The sequence below is a fragment of the Nipponia nippon genome, unplaced genomic scaffold, assembly GCF_047370975.1.
Source record: "Nipponia nippon isolate SJK-2023a ecotype South Korea unplaced genomic scaffold, ASM4737097v1 scaffold_2, whole genome shotgun sequence".
Lineage (NCBI taxonomy): Eukaryota > Metazoa > Chordata > Aves > Pelecaniformes > Threskiornithidae > Nipponia > Nipponia nippon.
The window spans coordinates 123938400-123957925 of record NW_028262336.1 but is presented as its reverse complement, the minus strand read 5'-3'; the positions used below and the strand labels follow the sequence as shown (position 1 = coordinate 123957925).

The 19526-nt window shown below is 38.4% G+C and overlaps 1 protein-coding gene across 21 annotated transcripts in view; it reads left to right on the top strand.

The window, feature by feature from the left end:
• DLG2 (discs large MAGUK scaffold protein 2) overlaps nucleotides 1–19526 on the top strand; it is a 1061109-nt gene that overhangs the window by 597052 nt on the left and 444531 nt on the right. Inside the window, exon 1 of one of the 21 annotated variants that reach the window (XM_009470391.2) lies at nucleotides 5887–6204. The exons of the other annotated variants lie outside the window; for them this stretch is intronic. Coding sequence (XP_009468666.1) covers nucleotides 5887–6204 — 318 coding nt within the window. Of the gene's footprint in view, nucleotides 1–5886; nucleotides 6205–19526 lie in introns of those variants that run through there. 21 annotated transcript variants of the gene reach the window in all.

Genomic DNA, 19526 nt, shown 5'->3' with positions numbered 1-19526 from the left:
CCCCCCCGGCCACCCTCCCCAGTTGTTGTTCAGCATGATGTCATACGGTTTGGAATATCCCTTTGGCCAGTTTGGGTCAGCTGTCCTGGTTGTGTCCCCTCCCAGCTTCTTGTGCACCCCCAGCCTCCTTGCTGGCAGGGCAGTATGAGAAGGTGAAAAGTCCTTGACTTAGTGTAAGCGCTGCTCAGAAACAACTAAAACAACGGTGTGTTATCAACGTTATTCTCATCCTAAATCCAAAACACAGCACTATACCAAGTACTAGGAAGAAAATTAACTCTATCCCAGTTGAAACCAGGACAACCTAAAAAAGACTGCCTGAGTTGGCTAATTGGCATTCTTTATTTGCTATGTGGACTGCCAACATTGGAGTAAAAAAATACTCCTGCAAAATTTCTAGCTTGGTTATATTGTCCTTTTTTTTCATGCAATGCATGCAGTGCATATATCTTTATGCAATGTGACTCTGTAATAAAGCTCCTGATTAATTTATTCTATGGATATGTCCTGTGTATTTATAGTATACTTTTATTGCTTAGGTTACTATCTGAATGGAGACCCAATGTAGTTGAATTCCTCTTTCAAAATCAAAAATCACCCATGGTAAATAACATGCTGTTTTATTCCTAATTTAACAGAGAGGCAAATATGAATAATTTAAGGTACTGAATATCTTCATGCAACTGAACTTGGAGGTATGAATTTTAAGTAACTATTAGCCATGAACATTTCTTTATATCCTTTTTAATTATGTGCAAAACAGTGTTGGAGTATTAAGCTGATACTGAAGTTCTAAAATGCAGTTCCTAAAAAACTGGAAATGAAGAATCAGGTCTTAAAAAAGCTGTCTTAAATTTGCCAAAGTGCTAGTATTAGACACTGTAAACGGAAGGGTTATTAAAGGGGTTAAAGGTACTCAAGCAAAGGACTTTTGTTTCTCATGACAGTGGGTGGAGGTTCAAGGTCATATTTAAGTATTTTGGGAAAGTCTTGAACCTGGCCCTCTTTGTCCTCAACAGCATGTGAAGAAGAGGCATCAGGAAGTATTTCGCACATAGTGAAAATGATGGTTGCAACAACCTTTGTTGTTCTTTCTACCCAATGCACTTAATCTATATTTTCTAAACAGATCTTTTTGCAGTTCCATCTCAGTTATTTTGCTTAATGGCTTTATATGATTCTAGTTTAAGGTGAACCAAAGCACTAAAATAAAGTGCACAGAATTCTCCAGAGGAAAGAACTTCACAAACTATTACACACCTCTACCAGCAAATCGCAGGTCCTATAAAGGATGTTTCTGTATTGGCATGGAAATGCTCTTGTATTTCAGTCTTTCCGCTGCAATTTTATGATTCTTTGATTCACTTGGATGTGAAATTGGTAAACCTGCTGCTCTGTTCTCCACCAGCTTTGACATGATTGACTTTGACTTAATATTCCCAGCTGAGGGTTGTTTTATTCTGTTGATATAGTTCCCTTCCAAACCCTTGTCATTTTTCTTTTTCATTGTATCTTGATTTCTGAATTATTGTCCTTATGTTAACCGTAGGACATGCAGCTAACACTGAGAATGGATATGTTTGCATTTGTAACTCCTTAAGCTTTTCTACCCTCTCATAAAAATCAAAAGAACATGTTCTTGATCATACAGGCAGATAAGTTGTGCAGGGAGCTGGGTCTCAGATAGTGCTGTGCTGATATTTTTTCTATAAAACTTCAAAGGTTGAGATTCATCCTTTTGTTTAAACGATATGGGGATTGCGCAACTTTTTAAGTATACAAAATATTACTCTTAAACGCAATTGACACATTTCCAATGAAATTTCCTTAATGGTGAAATTTTTAAATAACAGCCTTTTATTATACTTTTCCTCTGCATGCCTCTCTTGTCTTGCACACCTGGAGGAAGGGAGGAGTAGGCAGGCCTGAAATAGAAGCTGAGCTGTTTTATTTCAGATGTGTCCTTCCCCACCCCTTATGTTCTGGTTTCATTAAATGAAGCGTTTTTTCATTTTACAAATGGGATAGTCACAGAAATCAAGCAATTTGCCCAAGATTTCCTAGGTACCCTGTGATAGCAATGCATTGTGCCAGATCACTTGGCTCCTAGCCTGATCATGGACTAATCACAACCAGCCCTTCTAGTCTATGTCACCACTAAGGCTATTATTTCTATACAAACATAATTTCTTTTGACCAAACAAACAAAAAAAGAATAGTTGCAAAGAAATTGCATTTGACTTATTTCTGTAGACTTGCTATCATATTAATAATTGTTCTCATTATTTTTCTTTCTAGAAAAATATTTGTAGAAATTTTAGGACCACTAAATAATCTGATCCACTCCATGTTTATTACTCTTCTTTCATCCTGTATTTTTCATGGTTGCATAACATTGCATACTTGGTTGGAGGGAAAAATCTGTTACTACATCTAAATCATCTTCGCCCATGCTTCTAGCTTCCCTTTCAGAACTCTATTAATAATTTTCGTTTCCCATATGCACTTTTTGTTTCCCATATGCACATTTTTGCCCGAAGCAAACTCTTCTCAGCGTTTATTTTTGGTGTATGTCCAACATTACTGTAATCCAGTTACAGTTATTTGTGCTGGTAGAATATCAGCTAAATCTATTTGTTCCATTTTGTCATGCCTACTTAATATTTTAAAAAGAAAATTAGTGAGATTTTTCCACAACAGTATCAGGTCAAACACAGTTCACACAACGTACTGTACAATATTCAGTTTTGCTTTGTGCACCAGTTATTATCAAATTAGAGTGATAGCTGGGCATGTGGATTTGAGCCATGTGTTAATTCAAGTTCATCCAGAAGTGCGTGCCATCCTGTCTAATACAATGGTTCAATTACAGCTGATGAAATTGCATTATCTTTTGAATCCATCTTACCATGTTGTCTAGCAATTAGTTTTTTTTGTCTCACATAGGCAGTGACAAACTTTAAAAAATATTGTGGACAGTTAAATCATTTATTAATAGAATTTTTGTTATTTACAGATTTGTCTAAATATGAAATATCCTAGAAGTGTCAGATAAGTTCAGGGAAAGTTCAGTGGTGTCAAATTCTTTTGGAAAAACAAACAAACAAACAAACAAACAACTTTTTCCACATTCTGATAAGAGGCTGTTTCAAATATAGTGTTTTAACAGCATATGAATAAACGTTACAGTCAAGAGGATGCCTTTGCAGTTCTGCCTTGTTCTGGTTGGGGTGTAGTAGGGTTGCTAAAAGGTCACTTACTGCTTTAAAATATAGCACTATGGGGCTTTGTGATAGACATTTTAGTGTTCTGGTACAGGTGGTTTGGTCCAATATTATTAGTGCAGACGTGTGTCTGGTCACAGAATGAGTAGATTCTTTCCACTCCCCAACCATGTTGTAGCTGTTGCTTGCCCTGATTTTTTTTTTCTATCTTTTCTGGAGTGGCCTTTTTAAAATTTATATGTGAACGTTTTTGACTTCTGCAATTAGCAAGATTTCTCCAAATAGCTTTGAAAGACATATTTAAACTGGTTTTTTTTAGATTCTGACTGCCATTTGAGAAAGCTGCGGTAGCATCCATATATTCTGGAGTGAACAGCGTAGCTTGCCATGTGACAAAAAAGCTGATGGTCTTAAGCTGATGGACAGTGCTAAGACAAGTCTATGATGATGAAAATGAAATCTGAATTTGGCCTTGTTAGTGTTTTGTCTTTCAATATATATATGGTATATAAATAAATATGTTAGTATTTTATACATTATTTATAGAATCAATTAATGGTAATATCCACATTTCTTACATAGAGGTAGTCCTGCTGGAAATGATGCAGTAATGATTTGGATTATCTTCTAGTAGATAAGTTTTTAGGTGCTCAGGGCTGAGTTACCCTTGAGCACTAGAGGAAAGCAGCTTTCTGGACAGCTCGCATACCTTCACTTCTTATGCTTGAGTAAAATTGCAAAAACATTGATTCGTTCTTGTGTATCTTTACATTTACTTTACAGGTAGCAATGATTATCTTGTAGACTCTCTTAGCTCAGATTTTTAAGTACTGGCTTCCTTATCTGCACCTGCAATTCAGAAGTGCATTAATATTTCTTTTTAAATATGAAGTGACCTTAACTGTATGCAAAGCTATGAGAGTTCTTGCAGTTGGGCACTTGTATGTGAAAGGACACAGCCAGGTGTATGATTTTGGCTTTTCAGCAAAGTTCTGAATAAACCTTGCATTATAACATGATTGTAGTATAGTTTGGGACAAACACCTTGAATGAAAATACCGTTAAAACTGATGTTACTTTCACATGTGACAATCTGGATTACAATGTTGTCAAAATAGTTTCTCCACTGTTAGAGCATTGCCATAATTTTTCATTAAGAATTACTGCTAGGTTGTATTGTTATGTATTTCAGTGATGCCGAAGCTTTGAGGAATTTTAGGTTAGTAATTTAAGAGGAATTAAATAATTGAATTAAGACTTATTGCACCAAAGCTTTTGTAAAAATTCATTTATCTCATTTGAAAGTATATTTTCAGATAGCCATTGATGTCTCTTTGTCTTTGAAATCTTAAAAAGTAAATTTGCTTTAGTCTTTGGAATCATAAAACTATGCATTTCACTTATGAATTCCATTTAATTTTTGTGTACTTAAATCCTAGTTGAACACCAATAGACATAAAAGGATTCTGTTACACAGTCCTGTATTTGTTTTTAAAAATCAATTGGTTATTTTCTATGGTTAAAAGTACCTAAGACACGCTTAGGTTAAAAGAAAAATCTCCAAAAAATGTAGATATATAGGGGTCCAAGATCCACTGAGTCTTAAGGGGCTAAAGTCACCTGAGACTGGAGTATATCCCTGAACCTCTCCAGATGCTTGAAACAATCAGCCCCGATTTTATATACTTTACACCCCTGTCATTTCTATGAGAAGAAAGAAAAGAGAATACTTGCAAATAAAGATTGCAGGAAAATTTAAGGAAAAGCGATCATATTAGTAAGAAAAATCCAAGAGGGGATTTACAGAAAACTCTCTACAGAAGGCTATTGGCAAGCAACAAAGAATTTGTAAGGGGTGAAAAAAAGGGGAGAAAATGATACATCAATCATGATCTTGAAGACCTTATGCACGAATAAATATATTCACATTTATCTACATAAACTGCTGGAGATTTGTTAATTTGTTGCATAGATCTTTTCTAGGTGGCTTTATTTTTAAATTCAGCGTCTTGCTCTCTTTCTGTTATGTTTATGTACATTAGTACATACCCAAGTTTATGCTATGGTTTAGCATTTAGGGCAGATAACATTCTTCCTGAACTTGTCATTTGCATCTCCTGGTGCAATTTTGTTGACGAGGTCTTTTCAGGCATGCAGGGAAAAAAAACACTCCTGCATCTGTTTTGATCATTGGCAAAGGGGTATCTTCTTCAGTAGTTTGTCTAGATGCTGTTTCCACGAGAAAGCACTTTGCCTGTAAAGCTTGTACATATAAATCTGCTTCAGCAGGGTGCCTGCAAGTTGTGTCAGGGTCAGCTAGCAAAAGACTAAATCTTCCTGAAACTTGCAAGCATGTTTTTTGTTTTGGTTTGTTTTGTTTTCTCCTGTGGTTTGTTATCCAGAAAGGGATGCAGGCGCGCGTCCCAGCCACGCAGAGCATTGATTGCTTCTGCCTGCAGCGGGGATGCTGTCAAGTCGCTGCGCGAGTGGAGTCCGGTATTGACACAGAGCTGCTGGCCAGCAGCTCATGCTGCGCCCTGCTCCCACCATGCCCTGCTGCTAGCTGCTGCCAAGGGGGCTGGAGAGGCCCCGGCAAAGGACCTCACGTCTGGGAGAAGAAGCACTTTCATGCAAACTGGCCAAAGGAAGCCCTGGGTGTGCCATGCACGCACACCTTCCCAAGCAGCACAGCTGCAGCAGGGGGTCCGAGGGGTCGGACGCCGGCAGGAGCGTGCCTCCCGTAGCGAGGGATGCCCACTGCGCCTGTCGTTGGCACCAGCATCCTCCGGGGCTCCAGTACAGCTCTCAGGCACTTCCCTCTTGGGGACCTGGGGGTGCCAGCCAGAGCAGGAGCAAGATTGTCCCTCTGTGGGACACTGTGCGGAAGAGCCCCCATAAATCCCCAGCCAAGCCACAGGGCAGCCCGGGGGAGTGGTGGTCAGAGTGCGCCTGTGCCCACGGCTGGTCCCCCCCAGTGCAGGTGAGCCAATTCTTCACTCTCCGGGCGACTTAGAGGATGCTCCAGGGAAAGAAAGCGAGGTTTGGTGGTGTCGGCAACTTTTCGTGCTGTGTCTTGATTTGTGTTTAGTGGTGCCTTCTGGAAAAATTATATGCAAGGGCGAGCTGTCGGTTGGTAATGTCTGTTGTTTGAATATTGATTCTCTGTGGCCTGTGGAAATTCTGGGGTCCTCTTGGAATGATTTTCATGTTAAAATGTTTTGGTTTCTACCTCCAGGTTCCATAGGCTTTGTATTCCATCGTGTTGTGTAAAGAAAGGATGTGTTTATCCCCCACCATGTAATGGGTTTTGCCTTCTTCTGTAAACAGTTTGTTTTCAAATATTGCATGAAGTTAATAAGGATATTTTAAATAGAGAACATGGGGGGGGGGGAGTGTTTTAGATTTATTAATAAGAGAAAGTGTGACCTGTTTTTCCTCTTTTGAACTCAAAATGTAAGTGTAATCTTTAATAAATATGAAATATCTCTTTAGCTTTCACAAATCTATAAATTTTTATTTAATGCCAAGGCAGTGTATTTTAAAATATAAACCAACCAGGGTCTAGGATGTGTACAGATACCTGTAAGCAATTAGACTGAAAATGATTCACACCAGATAACCCAGCGCTGTGAAACAGAAATCACAGTGGCACTCATATGGTGGTTAATATTAAAAAGCATTAACACTTCCTCCACAGATGCATGTTTTCATTTCTCCCTTAGAAAACTTTAAGCTTATTTAAAAGCTTTGTATTATGTCAACATCAAATCCTTTTGTTATAATTTCACACTAAAAAAAGCAGAATTTAATGTTGAAATAGGTTTTAGAGATATATGTTTACTTACTGAAATAGTATACCTGAGAGTTTAACTAGCCTTAGCCCACATTGAACATGTGCACCCTCTCTAGAGATAAAATCAATTCTTTGATGGAAATGGTTTTAATATATTTTCATTGAACAGAAAAGCAATAAGGCAAAGGATTGTCAGATAGTGTAGCTGTACTTTATGTTGTCTTATGCTCTAAAAAAGTGATGCTCTGTTGACTGAAAGTGATTGCTAGATATAAAAAGCTTCATTTTTTGCTTCAAATCTATTATCAAGTGGAAAAACTAAGCTTTCTGATATATTTTGGAGTCACCAAAATATCACGTGTGACTACAGTAAGTGTTATACATTTTCTGTCATATACAAAGCACATATGACTATTTATGCCACAACAAAGCCAATGTTAAAATAATGTATAAAACATAGAACTAGACTGTGTTCTGATTTTAATTATAAAAAGTTAAAAACATTTTTTTAGGCTCTGAAGATTTTTGTTTTGGAAAAACCCTGAATGAAAAAAAATACTGTAAAGGAAAGAGTTCCTTGGTTTTCAAAGGTATAGAATTCATAAAGAGAAAATGAAGGGGCGATTGAAAAAAAAAAATTAAAAAATTGAAGACCACTTCAAAGACTACTTCAATATCTAAGTTATAGACGCATTGTAAAGTTACTTCAGTATTTTCAATGCCTTTGTAATCACATCTGCTTGTGTTTAGATGGTGTGAAATTGTTCAGGTATATGTACTTTCTTATATTTAATTTTGAACTCTGCTCTGTAAACTTCCTTTACTGTATGTTCTTAATGCCAACTGCCTTATTCTGTTTAGGAAAGTCCCTTTCTTGGGTTCTACCTATAATGAATCAATCTACCATCAATCAAACTGATCTTCTGTGCCTAGGGATGGACTGATGTACTTACTTTGGCAAATACTTGGTGTTTTTTATGTCATAGAGTTGTGAGATAGTTTATTTCAAATAATTATCTTTTTTCCTCTGTGTAAAGTAAGCATTGTGCAAGCTATGGGAGGGAAGGAAAGAGTGTGTGTGTACAGATGTGCGTGTGTGTGCATATATGTTGTACATACTTACACTTAGACAATCGTTTTTTCAGTTATTGTGTAGATATTGTGTATTGTATCAGTTTATTGTGTAGATGCAATATGGGAAAACATAATAGAGCTGCCCTTAACAATTGCCCGTACTTTGGGGATACAAGTTGAAGTCAGTGATGTTTTTTGGGGGCTGTGTTGACTGAGAAAACTGTTGCCTTTCTTGCAAAAATAAGGAGCAGTACAGTAGTGAAACAGTTATATTTGCTGGCCTAAAGGAAAATTTATTTGAAATTTCCATCTTATGTGTAACTGTGATAATAAATAAGCTAGTGACAGCTTCAAAGGTGGAGGTTTTTTTCTGTAAAGTTCTGAGCAGATTTTTCTTCTGCTTGACATTTTTGGGAGAGACTACCTTCTTCAAGCATAGGAAAGACACACAACACCTTGGAAAAACCGCTTCTTGATTAGTACTATAGTACCAAATTTAATGCACAGGTCCTTAATTCCTAGAATGTGCACTAGGCAGCTGTTACTAATGTACACTTTGTCATCCTGATACAAATGTTGATTTTTATTGCTGAGGACATGGCTCCATTTTCTTTGCTGGATCCTTCTTCTTTAGTATGTCAGAGCAAAGAATGGCACTCTGGTATTATTAATATTTTAACTGTCTTAGAAATTCTGCTTTGCTAGCTTGCATGTTTATGTTTGCTCATAGTTTCATGTTGAGTTGTGGGTAGAAAAATGCTCTCTATATATCCAAGCAGAAATTCATTTGGAATTACAAAAAAAAAAAAAAACCAAAAACCAAACTCTTAATTTTGAAAGTGCATTGAAATCCATTGAAATGAAGTTTAGATGGAAATTTGATTCCAAGACCTAATTTTTTTTTTACTTCCAGTCTTTTTTGACAAACTCATTTACAGTTCTGTTTCCTTTATTTAAATGAAAGAGAAAACCAAACCAAAACAAAACAAAAAACAAAAAAAAAAGAAGAAAAGTAAGTTAATAGGCAAGTTTTATATGTCCCTGTTGCTTAGAAATATTTCTTGTTTCTCTGCAGTGCACTGGCTATCTCTATCACTGTTAGCATCATGGAGTCATATAATTTGGGTGATTCATTCAGAGATTTCATATATAAGGCCCCAGTGTTACGCTAACTGTGAGAGCTCTGAATCAATTTGGCGGGGGGATGGAGGTGGTGGTGAAACAGAGTGAAGGAGGTGACCTGCAGTTTTCCATGGGTCATTCTAGCATTGGATGTAGTCTGTAACATTGGATGTACTTTCCCTCTTGCAACACATAGACTGCTGTCACATATAATCTAGTGATTAGTCAGATTAGAAATGTACGATACCACCTGTAGCTGAAGGTGTGTGACGAACAGCTATTCTTTGTGCAGAAAGGATGGAGGGAGAGCAGGCTGCATTACCCTGTTTATAGGTTGAAGAGGAAATTGCAGATTGAGCCGCTCTGCTTGTTTTAAGAAGCCCAAAGTATAAATGTCACTTTCTGAAGTCTATGTAGAAGAAGGCCTCCTCTGAACACCTATCCGGTACGTGTGTAACGGCATGTTTACAGATTCCTAGAACTCCATATTGTTGTGTTAAAGGGGAAGTAAGAAGGTAGAAGTGGATTCCCATCTTTGGCTATTTAAGACAATATTGGACTGTACTTTAATTCAGCTAGCTCTATTTGCTATTAAATTTTTGTCCCTTCTGTTTTGAAATGTTCTCAAGGGAAGACATCTCATATCAGGTAGTATCCTGGATGTATCATCTGCAAAAATGCATACATGTGTTTTGCTTTGAAAACTTACATAGAAGTGTAAATTTTCACATGTTTTTAAATAGTTTACTGTCAATGTCACCTTTGATGACTTTTTTGGATTGTTGTTTTTTTCCAGCAACATGAAAAAAAAATTTTTTTGCAATCAGTATAATTTAAAAGAAATAGCATCACTGAGCTGTTTTGTTACCTGGTAGAGAGGTTTGTGAGCTAAACCGCGGTTTATAGATGTGGCATGACTTAAAAAAGGCCATAAGCAGACAAATCCTGAAATATGAGCTGAGAATGGTCTTTTGTCTTTGAAGGCCTTTGGCACTGGTTCGGAAATTTCAGTATATCATTTGAGAGGTCTTTGCATGGTGAGATGAGATGAGAGCTAGCTTTGAGGCATTTTGCTACAGTACTAAAGCAGAAGGTCTATTCCAAGAGATACTGGCTCTCCTAACAGTATGAAGAAATGATTTGTCATTGGTTGTGTTTTTGAAAGCTTAGATTGCTCCTTTCAGGTTCACAGATTCCCTCATGCAACTGGCCATTCTTCTGTCGAGTCGCTCCCAGCAATGGAGGTACATTGAGTTACTTTAGTTAGCTAAGGGAGATCGTTTCACTCTAATTTAGTATATTCAAGTGCCAGGAAAATAGCAGTTAAAGGAGAGCCAAATAATGCTGTTTATTTGACTTTTAAACTACATTTTTTTTTTTTAATCTTCAAGGCTACTGAGAGCTAGATGTCATGAGTCGACTTAAAGATTTGATGTAACTCTGACATTGTTAACAAGGATAAAACAGAGAGGAGTAACTGAGCAATTTTTAATGGTGAAAGAAGTTCATATCCCACTCTCAGGCTGGTATGCTCTGATCAGTGGATTTAGGCGATAGATCCTAAGTTTTAGGAAGACATATCTTAATTCAGCATCTTGCCTTGGATGGATCGTTGTGCTGCATTTATAGCAGTAAACTCATTTGTACAGCTTTTAAGTGACAGCTGCACAGATTGCTGACAATGTTTCAAAGCGGAAATACAAAAGCTGTTAACGTGTCCTTTCTCAAGATGAGTAGTTTTGTTCTAATGATTCCTGTATCCAGTCCCACAGACTGACAGAGGACTTTGAGAAGTCTACAGCATTCTGGGTGACATTCGTATCTGACGCTTTCCCAAGACAGCTGCTTTAGAAAACATTGTGCTTTTACATTCATGTTTAACCTATTTCTTCTACCAAAACCAGGAAAGCATGGTTAATACTGAATTCAGAGCATTTAGGTTAAGTTTGGCATAAAATGAGGTCAAAGATTAGTCTTTGAGTCCCCTGCGTTGAGGTCAGAAACCTCGCTAGCGATGTAGGGAACATTCCTGGTCAGAAGTAACATGAAATGTTGCATAATCTTTGTTTGGAAATACGGTTTCCTTAGTGTAATGGCTGTTCACATAATTCCGATTTAAAAGATGGACACAGTATGTCATGAAAAGACCAGAAACTAAACATGCTGAGACACATTTGGACTTTCTCTATAACATACAGGTTTCATACAAAAAAAGAAAAGGAGGGCAAAAGAAAAAGAAAACCCCAGGACTAGTCATGAGGCTTTGTGCTCTGCAGACTTGGGAACCTGGGGATGTGTCATTCATTCTAGTTTTTCCACCATGTCTCAAGGGGTCATTCAGCCACCTCTGCCTGGATTGATAATGTAGCATTGCTTTGCAAAATTGCTTGCACTGGGAGTAAAAGAAAAGTGGATATTCTTTTCTTTTCTTTTGTTGTATAATATTCTGTCTCCTTCTATTAATGTATCAGGTCTTTCATCAGTGTTAATATTTTTGATAATACATAATTTTAAGTGGCAGCAAAGACAGTTAAGAAATAGGCATGCTTACACAGATCATGAAAGTATTTGTGTGCAAGATGTTCTATATATTTTCATTTAAATACTGAAAAGGATAAATATATGCTATGTACTGTACTAACCAACAATTGTAATGATTTATAGTTTATCTACACACATTTTGGCTCCTGCTGATTGTTCAGTCATAAATATGTTAATGCTTAATTTGCATGATTTGTTGCACCGTATTTAGATTTGCATTTAATTAATCCCATGTTTCAAAGTTTCTCCTCCTAGATGCCTCAAGAAGCCAAGAACATTTTCTCCCCTTGACATACAATTTGGCTTCTGGGATTTTCAGGGGGAATGAAAGGGGAGCCTGGGAAGGGAATTGTAGAACTTGGAAGGGGATTGTTTGTGGCATTAGTAATTGGCCAAAACTGCACAAGTGCTCTGATAGTCCTCCTGCTATTGATAAATTTCTCTAATACTTGGCATGTGTATTCACTCATGGATAAACTGTTCATCATAGTTGAGAACAGAAGGGCATTTCCCTAGAACCAGACTGGCAGAGCTCAAAGGGATTCAAAATCTTCCCCCCCCCCCCCCCCTCCTTTTTCTGTAGTCTGCCATGTAATCCACTCCTAGAAATGTCCAGGCATTTTCACCTAACAAGCTCCTTACCATCATAGGAACTGCAACGCAGGAAAGTCTTTGATCTGTCCTGTATTACTCCGATGGCACATGGCACACAATAGGATTTTAGTCTTCCTATCTCGTACGCTGACTTGTGAGGTTATAGGTTGCTGGAACCATTTTGTGGCATGTCAACAGGATTGATAGACTGGATGCTCTCTGGACTAAAGGGAAAAAAAAAAAAGGGGTTTGTCTCATGGCTTGTTTAAGATGATAGGAATAAGACTTGATAACCCTGGTTGTGCTTTCTGTCTAATGTTCCACGACATTTAAATTAGGCATTCAAAGATGCAAAACCTTTACAGCAACTCAACAAGATGGTTTTGGTCTAATCAAAATAAAATAAGTGAAAGATGATGCCTGACAATTCATAGCTGGATGCTGGGTAATGGCTAAGATTGAGGTAGAATCTGTCTCGGCTATTTTGGCATGACTTGAAGACACAACGTGAAAATTGATTTCTGTTTTGGAAATGGCTGTCTCTACTGTTGTGGGGTATTTGAATCAGCTGTGAAAATGTCAGAGTTCCCTACAAAAAACCCTAAAGGTTTCTGGTTGTAGTAATAACAGGATTTACAGAGTTTGCCAATTTAGCTCTCTGTTTTCTCATGTCTGCATGTGGCTTTTGGATGAAGGATAATAAAAATAAAGCCAAAAAAGCCAAAAAAAGTATTATAGATTAAATTACTTTGCTTTTAAGAACTGTGTTTTCTTTGAAATAAGCCATAGATTGTTACAATAGAGTTTACAAATTAAATAACATACATTGATTTATCTTTTTGTATAAGTATTTTTTTATAAATTGCTGCAGTTTATCAGATGAATTGGCTCAATGGTCACCTAATTTCAAAACTCCCATTGTTTTGAGAGTTAGAAATACAGGGATCAAAAAGAACTTCTTTATGTATTCAAAATACAGGTTCTATAATATTTAAAATGAACATCAGAAAAACAAACAAAATAATCCTTTTTGTAAATTCCAGTTCTTGTATAAGCTTTCTTTTAAGTCACAGGAGCCAGCTATGAATGCAGTACAAAATCCAATTTAGCAAAATAACATCTGGTTTTGTTTTAGATATATTGTACTTTTAATGTGGACTTTTGCCTTTCTGATTAAGTATTTACACAAGGAGAAGCAGGTTACTTCAGCAGCTGAAATTGCTCATATAATTGGTCAAACAGAACATCAGACAAATGATTTTCATTATGCATTTCAAATGAGAGCGGAATGGAGTAGTGCCATAGGCTTCCAGTTACTGACATTGTAGAGCAGCTGTGCTGCACTCAGATATGAAAACAGTTAAACAGAGACTTTTAAGACTCCTTGTTTACATTTGTTTTTGTTTTAAATTCTGATAAACACTTCCTCCATACTGAACTGGTATTTGTTGTATTCACAATCACAGAACCGTTGCTATTTATCCGTGTGCTGGTTTGTCCAAGTTTTTGTGTTGCAGTCATCATTCACCTAATAGCTGAGCACATTAAATATTTATTGAAAATGTGAGTCAGGTCTAAGCTCCGTTTTTACTTTCTTCATTCTGTAGGGTCTATTTTGTGAAATATGTGATTTTGACAGCTTTGCGAAGGAGAAATGCAGCTGCGCTCCACTTAAGAGTGGCTGCCAGAGGAGTGGGGTCCTGGCCTTACACTTTGCTTCCTTCATTGTGCTGCTTTGTATGATTGTGTACTGAGCTCAGAGACTTGATATGCCAGAAAGTTAAACCAGGAAAAAAAAAAAAAAAAAGCTGTTTGAGAGACCTATTTCATGGCCCAGCTTGATGTCCACTAGCACAGCTTCTAGCACCAGCACAAGGCTGAGAGCAGAAGCATGTGACAAGGGACGTGTCCCAGAAGATAGCGCACAGCTGCCTCTTTCAAGGGTAGTCACACTTAATGTGCGACCTGTGCGCGCGTTTTGGGTTTGACAACACAATAGCGCCTGGGGGCCTCCCTGTGCTAAGTGCAGAAACTTGTATCAAGCTTTTTGCTACCTCCAAGAACTCAGGAAAAATAACGTTTCACTTAGGAAATGGAGAGTTCCACGGACACCTTGTTCCCATTCCCTTTCTATTCTCACTTTCTGTTCAGCAGACACATCTGGGTTCTCTTGAAACCCGTCTATCTTGCAGTCATGAGTATAGAAGTCACTTGTCACAGGTCAGTTGTTGCAATTGAATTTAGTTCTGTGAGACTGCAGTCAGGCAGACAGGCTCAAACAGGTAAATGACATTTTGCAAGAAGAACCCAAAATTCTTATCTAGGTATTTGATAAGAAGGCAGTAAAAAAAATCAGAGCCCTGGTCTCACATTTTCTCTGAGGCTGATGCTGTCACATTTGCTACTGTGTTCTGAATGGTCTTTGGCCTTTGCACGCCACTGGTTTGCTCAAGCATAAATTTAGAGGCAAGTGCTTTAAGCCTGTAGAAAAGACACACCTCTATCATTTTAGTTTCCAACAGTTTACTTCTCAAATACAATTTTTTTATGCAATGTTAGTAAGACGTAGTTTAAAAAACAAACAAACAAAAAAACCCAACCAACGACAGTTATTAAAACTTACACATAGTGTAGTACCGAAATACACATCCTCCATGAATACGGCTGTGGCTGTGGCTCTGTACAGCACTTTTCTTAGCTAGCCGGTATTTCTGCTCCATTAGTAAAATATCTCACTCCTATGACATGAATTCTTTTCCAGTTTTTAATTATGTGTGTAAAAATGGAAAAAGGGTAACACTGAGTACGCACATTTATAGTATACGAGACCTTTATACATTCATGTTTTAATACATGTAATATTTTAATACATTTATAAGTAAATTATATTTTATGCAGCTATGCACAAATCAAAGCAGGACAGATATTCAGGTCATGTTTTCTAAGGATGGGCAAAGCAAGGATATATTTTTTTAAAAAAAATTCTTAGGATATGGAGTTGTTTAAAAATAAAAGATCTGAGCAGTTTGATCATCATCTGTTTTTCTCATTAGACATGTACATCTCTGACTTATCAGAACTTAGCACACAGCTCCTGGTTTCAGACTTGGAGAGATAATGATACATTCCTCTATATGTCTTCCTAACATGCAGAAAAAACACATCTGTAGAAATAAAACCAAACTGTTTAATATGAGAATCCATAAAATGTATGAATGAAATCCAGGTTTCATTGCAGCTTATTAATATTTTTCTGGTTATTCATCCTGCTAATGTGTATGCATTTGTACATGAAATACACGAAAACTTTTGCAGTAATGATATTCATTCAGTTATTGACAACAGTATATCCCCAGTGCCCATTGATCTATTTTTTCAGGAACTGCTTTTTAGCATTGCATGTTCAGAGCAGAATAACAGTATCAGGGGACTGATTATGGGTAGAACTTGTCTGCAGGTGAATAACCAGTAACAACTAGCTAGAGACATAGTCATGCAAAATTTCGGGAGGAGGATAGAAAGTGATGAGAAAAGAGGGTGCAATATCTTCATACTTTGAAGGATTCTAATTTTTGGAAACACTCACTTAGCTAGGCATTCACTGAACACATTAATCATTGGGCATTCCTGAAAAACCTGGCCTACAGGATTTTCAACAGCTTTGAAAACATTTATAGGTTGCTATGATTAAAATTATAATTTTAATCATTATTATTTAAATCTTTAACGATTTTAAAGAAGTGAAACCCTACAGAAATATGAGGAGGGGCAAAACCTGTTTTTTGCAGTTTGATTTGACTATAACATACTTTTTCTGTAATGTACCACACGTAGATGTACTATATGTAATAAACAGAGTCATAATATACTGCAGATGCCTCTTTGGCAGTTATTAGCTTGCTCAGCCATTGCAAGTATAAAAGTGGTAGCAACCTGATCACTTCTGTGGACATAAATCTGCAAAAATACTGCCTTTTTTAGTTCTTTGTTTCTTTGAGTTGTCATGGCAGTATTCTCAGTGGATCTTGTGTTTTTACTGAGATGCAATTAAGTCTATGTAGTCAGCACAAACTTGGAACTCATACATTACTCTTTAAATAATTTGTGCTGAAAATTGAGTTTATCACTCCTAGTTGTTTTGGTTTTAAGCATTGGTTGCTGTCTATCAGCTAAACTAGTCCATATACCAAAGAATAAAACATTATATTAATCATATGTAACTACAGGCCTGTCAGCCTGACCTCGGTGCCGGGGAAGGTCATGGAACAAATCATCTTGAGTGCCATTATGCAGCAAGTGTGGGACAACCGGGGGATCAGGCCCAGCCAGCATGGGTTTATGAAAGGGAGGTCCTGCTTCACTAACCTGGTCTCCTTCTATGACAAGGTGACCCGCTTAGTGGGTGAGGGGAAGGCTGTGGATGTTGTCTACTTGGACTTTAGTAAGGCCTTTGACACTGTCTCCCACAGCATTCTCCTGGAGAAGCTGGCTGCACACGGCTTGGATGGGTGCACTCTGTGCTGGGTTAAAAGCTGGCTGGACAGCCGAGCCCAGAGACTGGTGGTGAATGGAGCCAAATCCAGTTGGCGGCCGGTCACGAGTGGTGTTCCCCAGGGCTCAGTGTTGGGGACGGTCCTGTTCAATATCTTCATTGAAGATCTGGATGAGGGGATCAAGTGCACCCTCAGTAAGTTTGCAGATGACACCAAGTTGGGTGGAAGTGTTGATCTGCTGGAGGGTAGGAAGGCCCTACAGAGGGACCTGGACAGGCTGGATCATTGGGCCGGGGCCAACTGTATGAGATTCAACAAAGCTCAGTGCCGGGTCCTGCACTTGGGTCACAACAACCCCAAGCAATGCTACAGGCTTGGGGAGGAGTGGCTGGAGAGCTGCCTGGCAGAAAAGGACCTGGGGGTGTTGGTTGACAGCCGCCTGAACATGAGCCAGCATGTGCCCAGGTGGCCAAGAGGGCCAATGGCATCCTGGCCTGTATCAAGAATAGTGTGGCCAGAAGGACCAGGGATGTGATAGTGCCCCTGTATTTGGCATTCGTGAGGCCGCACCTCGAGTCCTGTGTTCAGTGTTGGGCCCCTCCCTACAAGAAGGACATTGAGGTGCTGGAGCGTGTCCAGAGAAGGGCAGCGAGGCTGGGGAAGGGTCTGGAGCACAAGTCTTATGAGGAGCGGCTGAGGGAGCTGGGGTTGTTTAGCCTGGAGAAGAGGAGGCTGTGGGGAGACCTTATTGCTCTCTACAACTACCTGAAAGGAGGTTGTAGTGAGGTGGTGGTTGGTCTCTTCTCCCTAATAAAGAGTGATAGGACGAGAGGAAATGGCCTCAAGCTGCACCAGGGGAGGTTTAGGTTAGATATTAGGAAAAACTTCTTCAGTGAAAGGGTGGTCAAGCATTGGAACAGGCTGCCCAGGGAAGTGGTTGAGTCTCCATCCCTGGAGGTATTTAAAGAACAGATAGATGTGGTGCTCGAGGACATGGTATAGATGGACTTGGCAGTGATAGGTTGACGGTTGGACTCGATGATCTTAAGGGTCTTTTCCAACCTTGACGATTCTATGATTCTATGATTCTATGATTCTGTGATATAGAGAATACAGAAAGGAATGAATCAGCTCTTTGTAGTGGATGAAAATGCAGAACTGCAGAAATATTTTGCTGAATGGCCAAAAACTAAAAAGCACTTCAGATTCATAATTCTTGGGTCCTTGTATCTCCTGATGGTAGCCCTTGTCATATCTAACGAAAAGGTTGCCTTTTGCTAATTTTGTACAATGCCCTTTCAAAACACGTTTTGGTACTGGGGAAATTTAGTACCTGTTTTCCTTCTCACCTTTGCACGTTTCTGTCTTCTTTTTGAAGAGCCCCATTACTTCTACAGATTTTTTTTTTCATACCTCATTTGTATTTTCACATTTTTGAATGGCTGCCAAAATAGTAGTGGAATTGCTGGGTTTACCTGCATGTTCTTTGTCTTATTTCCAGATGGAAATCTTTTTTCTTGTGGTTCACTTGCCAGGATTTGTCCTCAGGTGATAATAACTTTAATGTACTTTCTGCCAGTTTCTATTTCATCATGTTACCTCTTGCACTTGAGGGTTCAGCAAATCTGACAAAACAGCAAAATGCAAAAGGGAACAGAATTGCCACACCAGAAACATTTGGTGGCAGGGGGATGAGTTTGGTTTTGTTTTTATTAATAATAATAGCAACAATAAAACCGCAAAGATGAAGGAAATTCTTTTTGCAATCTGAAGTATTAGTTGATATTCAACAAATAACCAGGGGCAGGAAAGGTGATCAAAGCAAAATTGATCCTGTTTGTGTTTTCTCCGGATGTCATTACTGCCTGGTGTCTTGACATTTCTTAAAGCACCCCAGAAGGAACAGCTATACGATTATTTTGTTCTCTGATATATTTGTGAGTTAAGTCAATGGTCATTCGATTTCAGACTGGGAAGACTGAGGCAGGGAGATTAACAAACATTTTGTGGACTGTACATAAAACAGAGGGGGAGCTTTGCATTTTCAACCCCTTTATCATAGCTTAGTCCTATAGGCAACAGCTAGACTGGACCAACCTGCACTATTTGTTGAAGTACTCTAATTTTTAGCTAGTTTATGCTGGGTTTTGACTAAGCTGTCTATGTGGAAGGGTATCTGGAATCTGTTGTCCATTGGACCTTCAAGGGCTTTTGCTGCTTGTGGCCACCATGGAGGGGTGGCATCAAGCCCAGTCCCCTTGATGGGAATATCAGTGACTTCCTGGATCCGTGAGCCTGGGTATGTTAATAGGATTTCCATCTTTTTGAGGTTAGTGGTTTTTCATGTCACTGAAGAAAGCTTTGCAGTGTGCAGTGAGGTCTTTGCTGAAGTGGGTCAGTTTGCATCAGCTCATTCAATCTATAAGAAACTTCGGCTAAACGCTGTACTCTTGGGGTGATGGACATATTGGCTTGGAGGTACAACGCAATTACTCAACCAGCACTACTTCTTCAAGCCTTTCCATCAATACCAGATGGTCGCTTCAGCAGTTTGAGCTGACCTTGTTGCTGGGATGTTGTGCAGAGCTGGACAGCATAGTTTAACCAGTTCTTGTACTACTAAATTGGTAAAGTTGGAATAAGAGGAGAAAATACTGAAAATGTAAGAACAAAACAATGACAAAA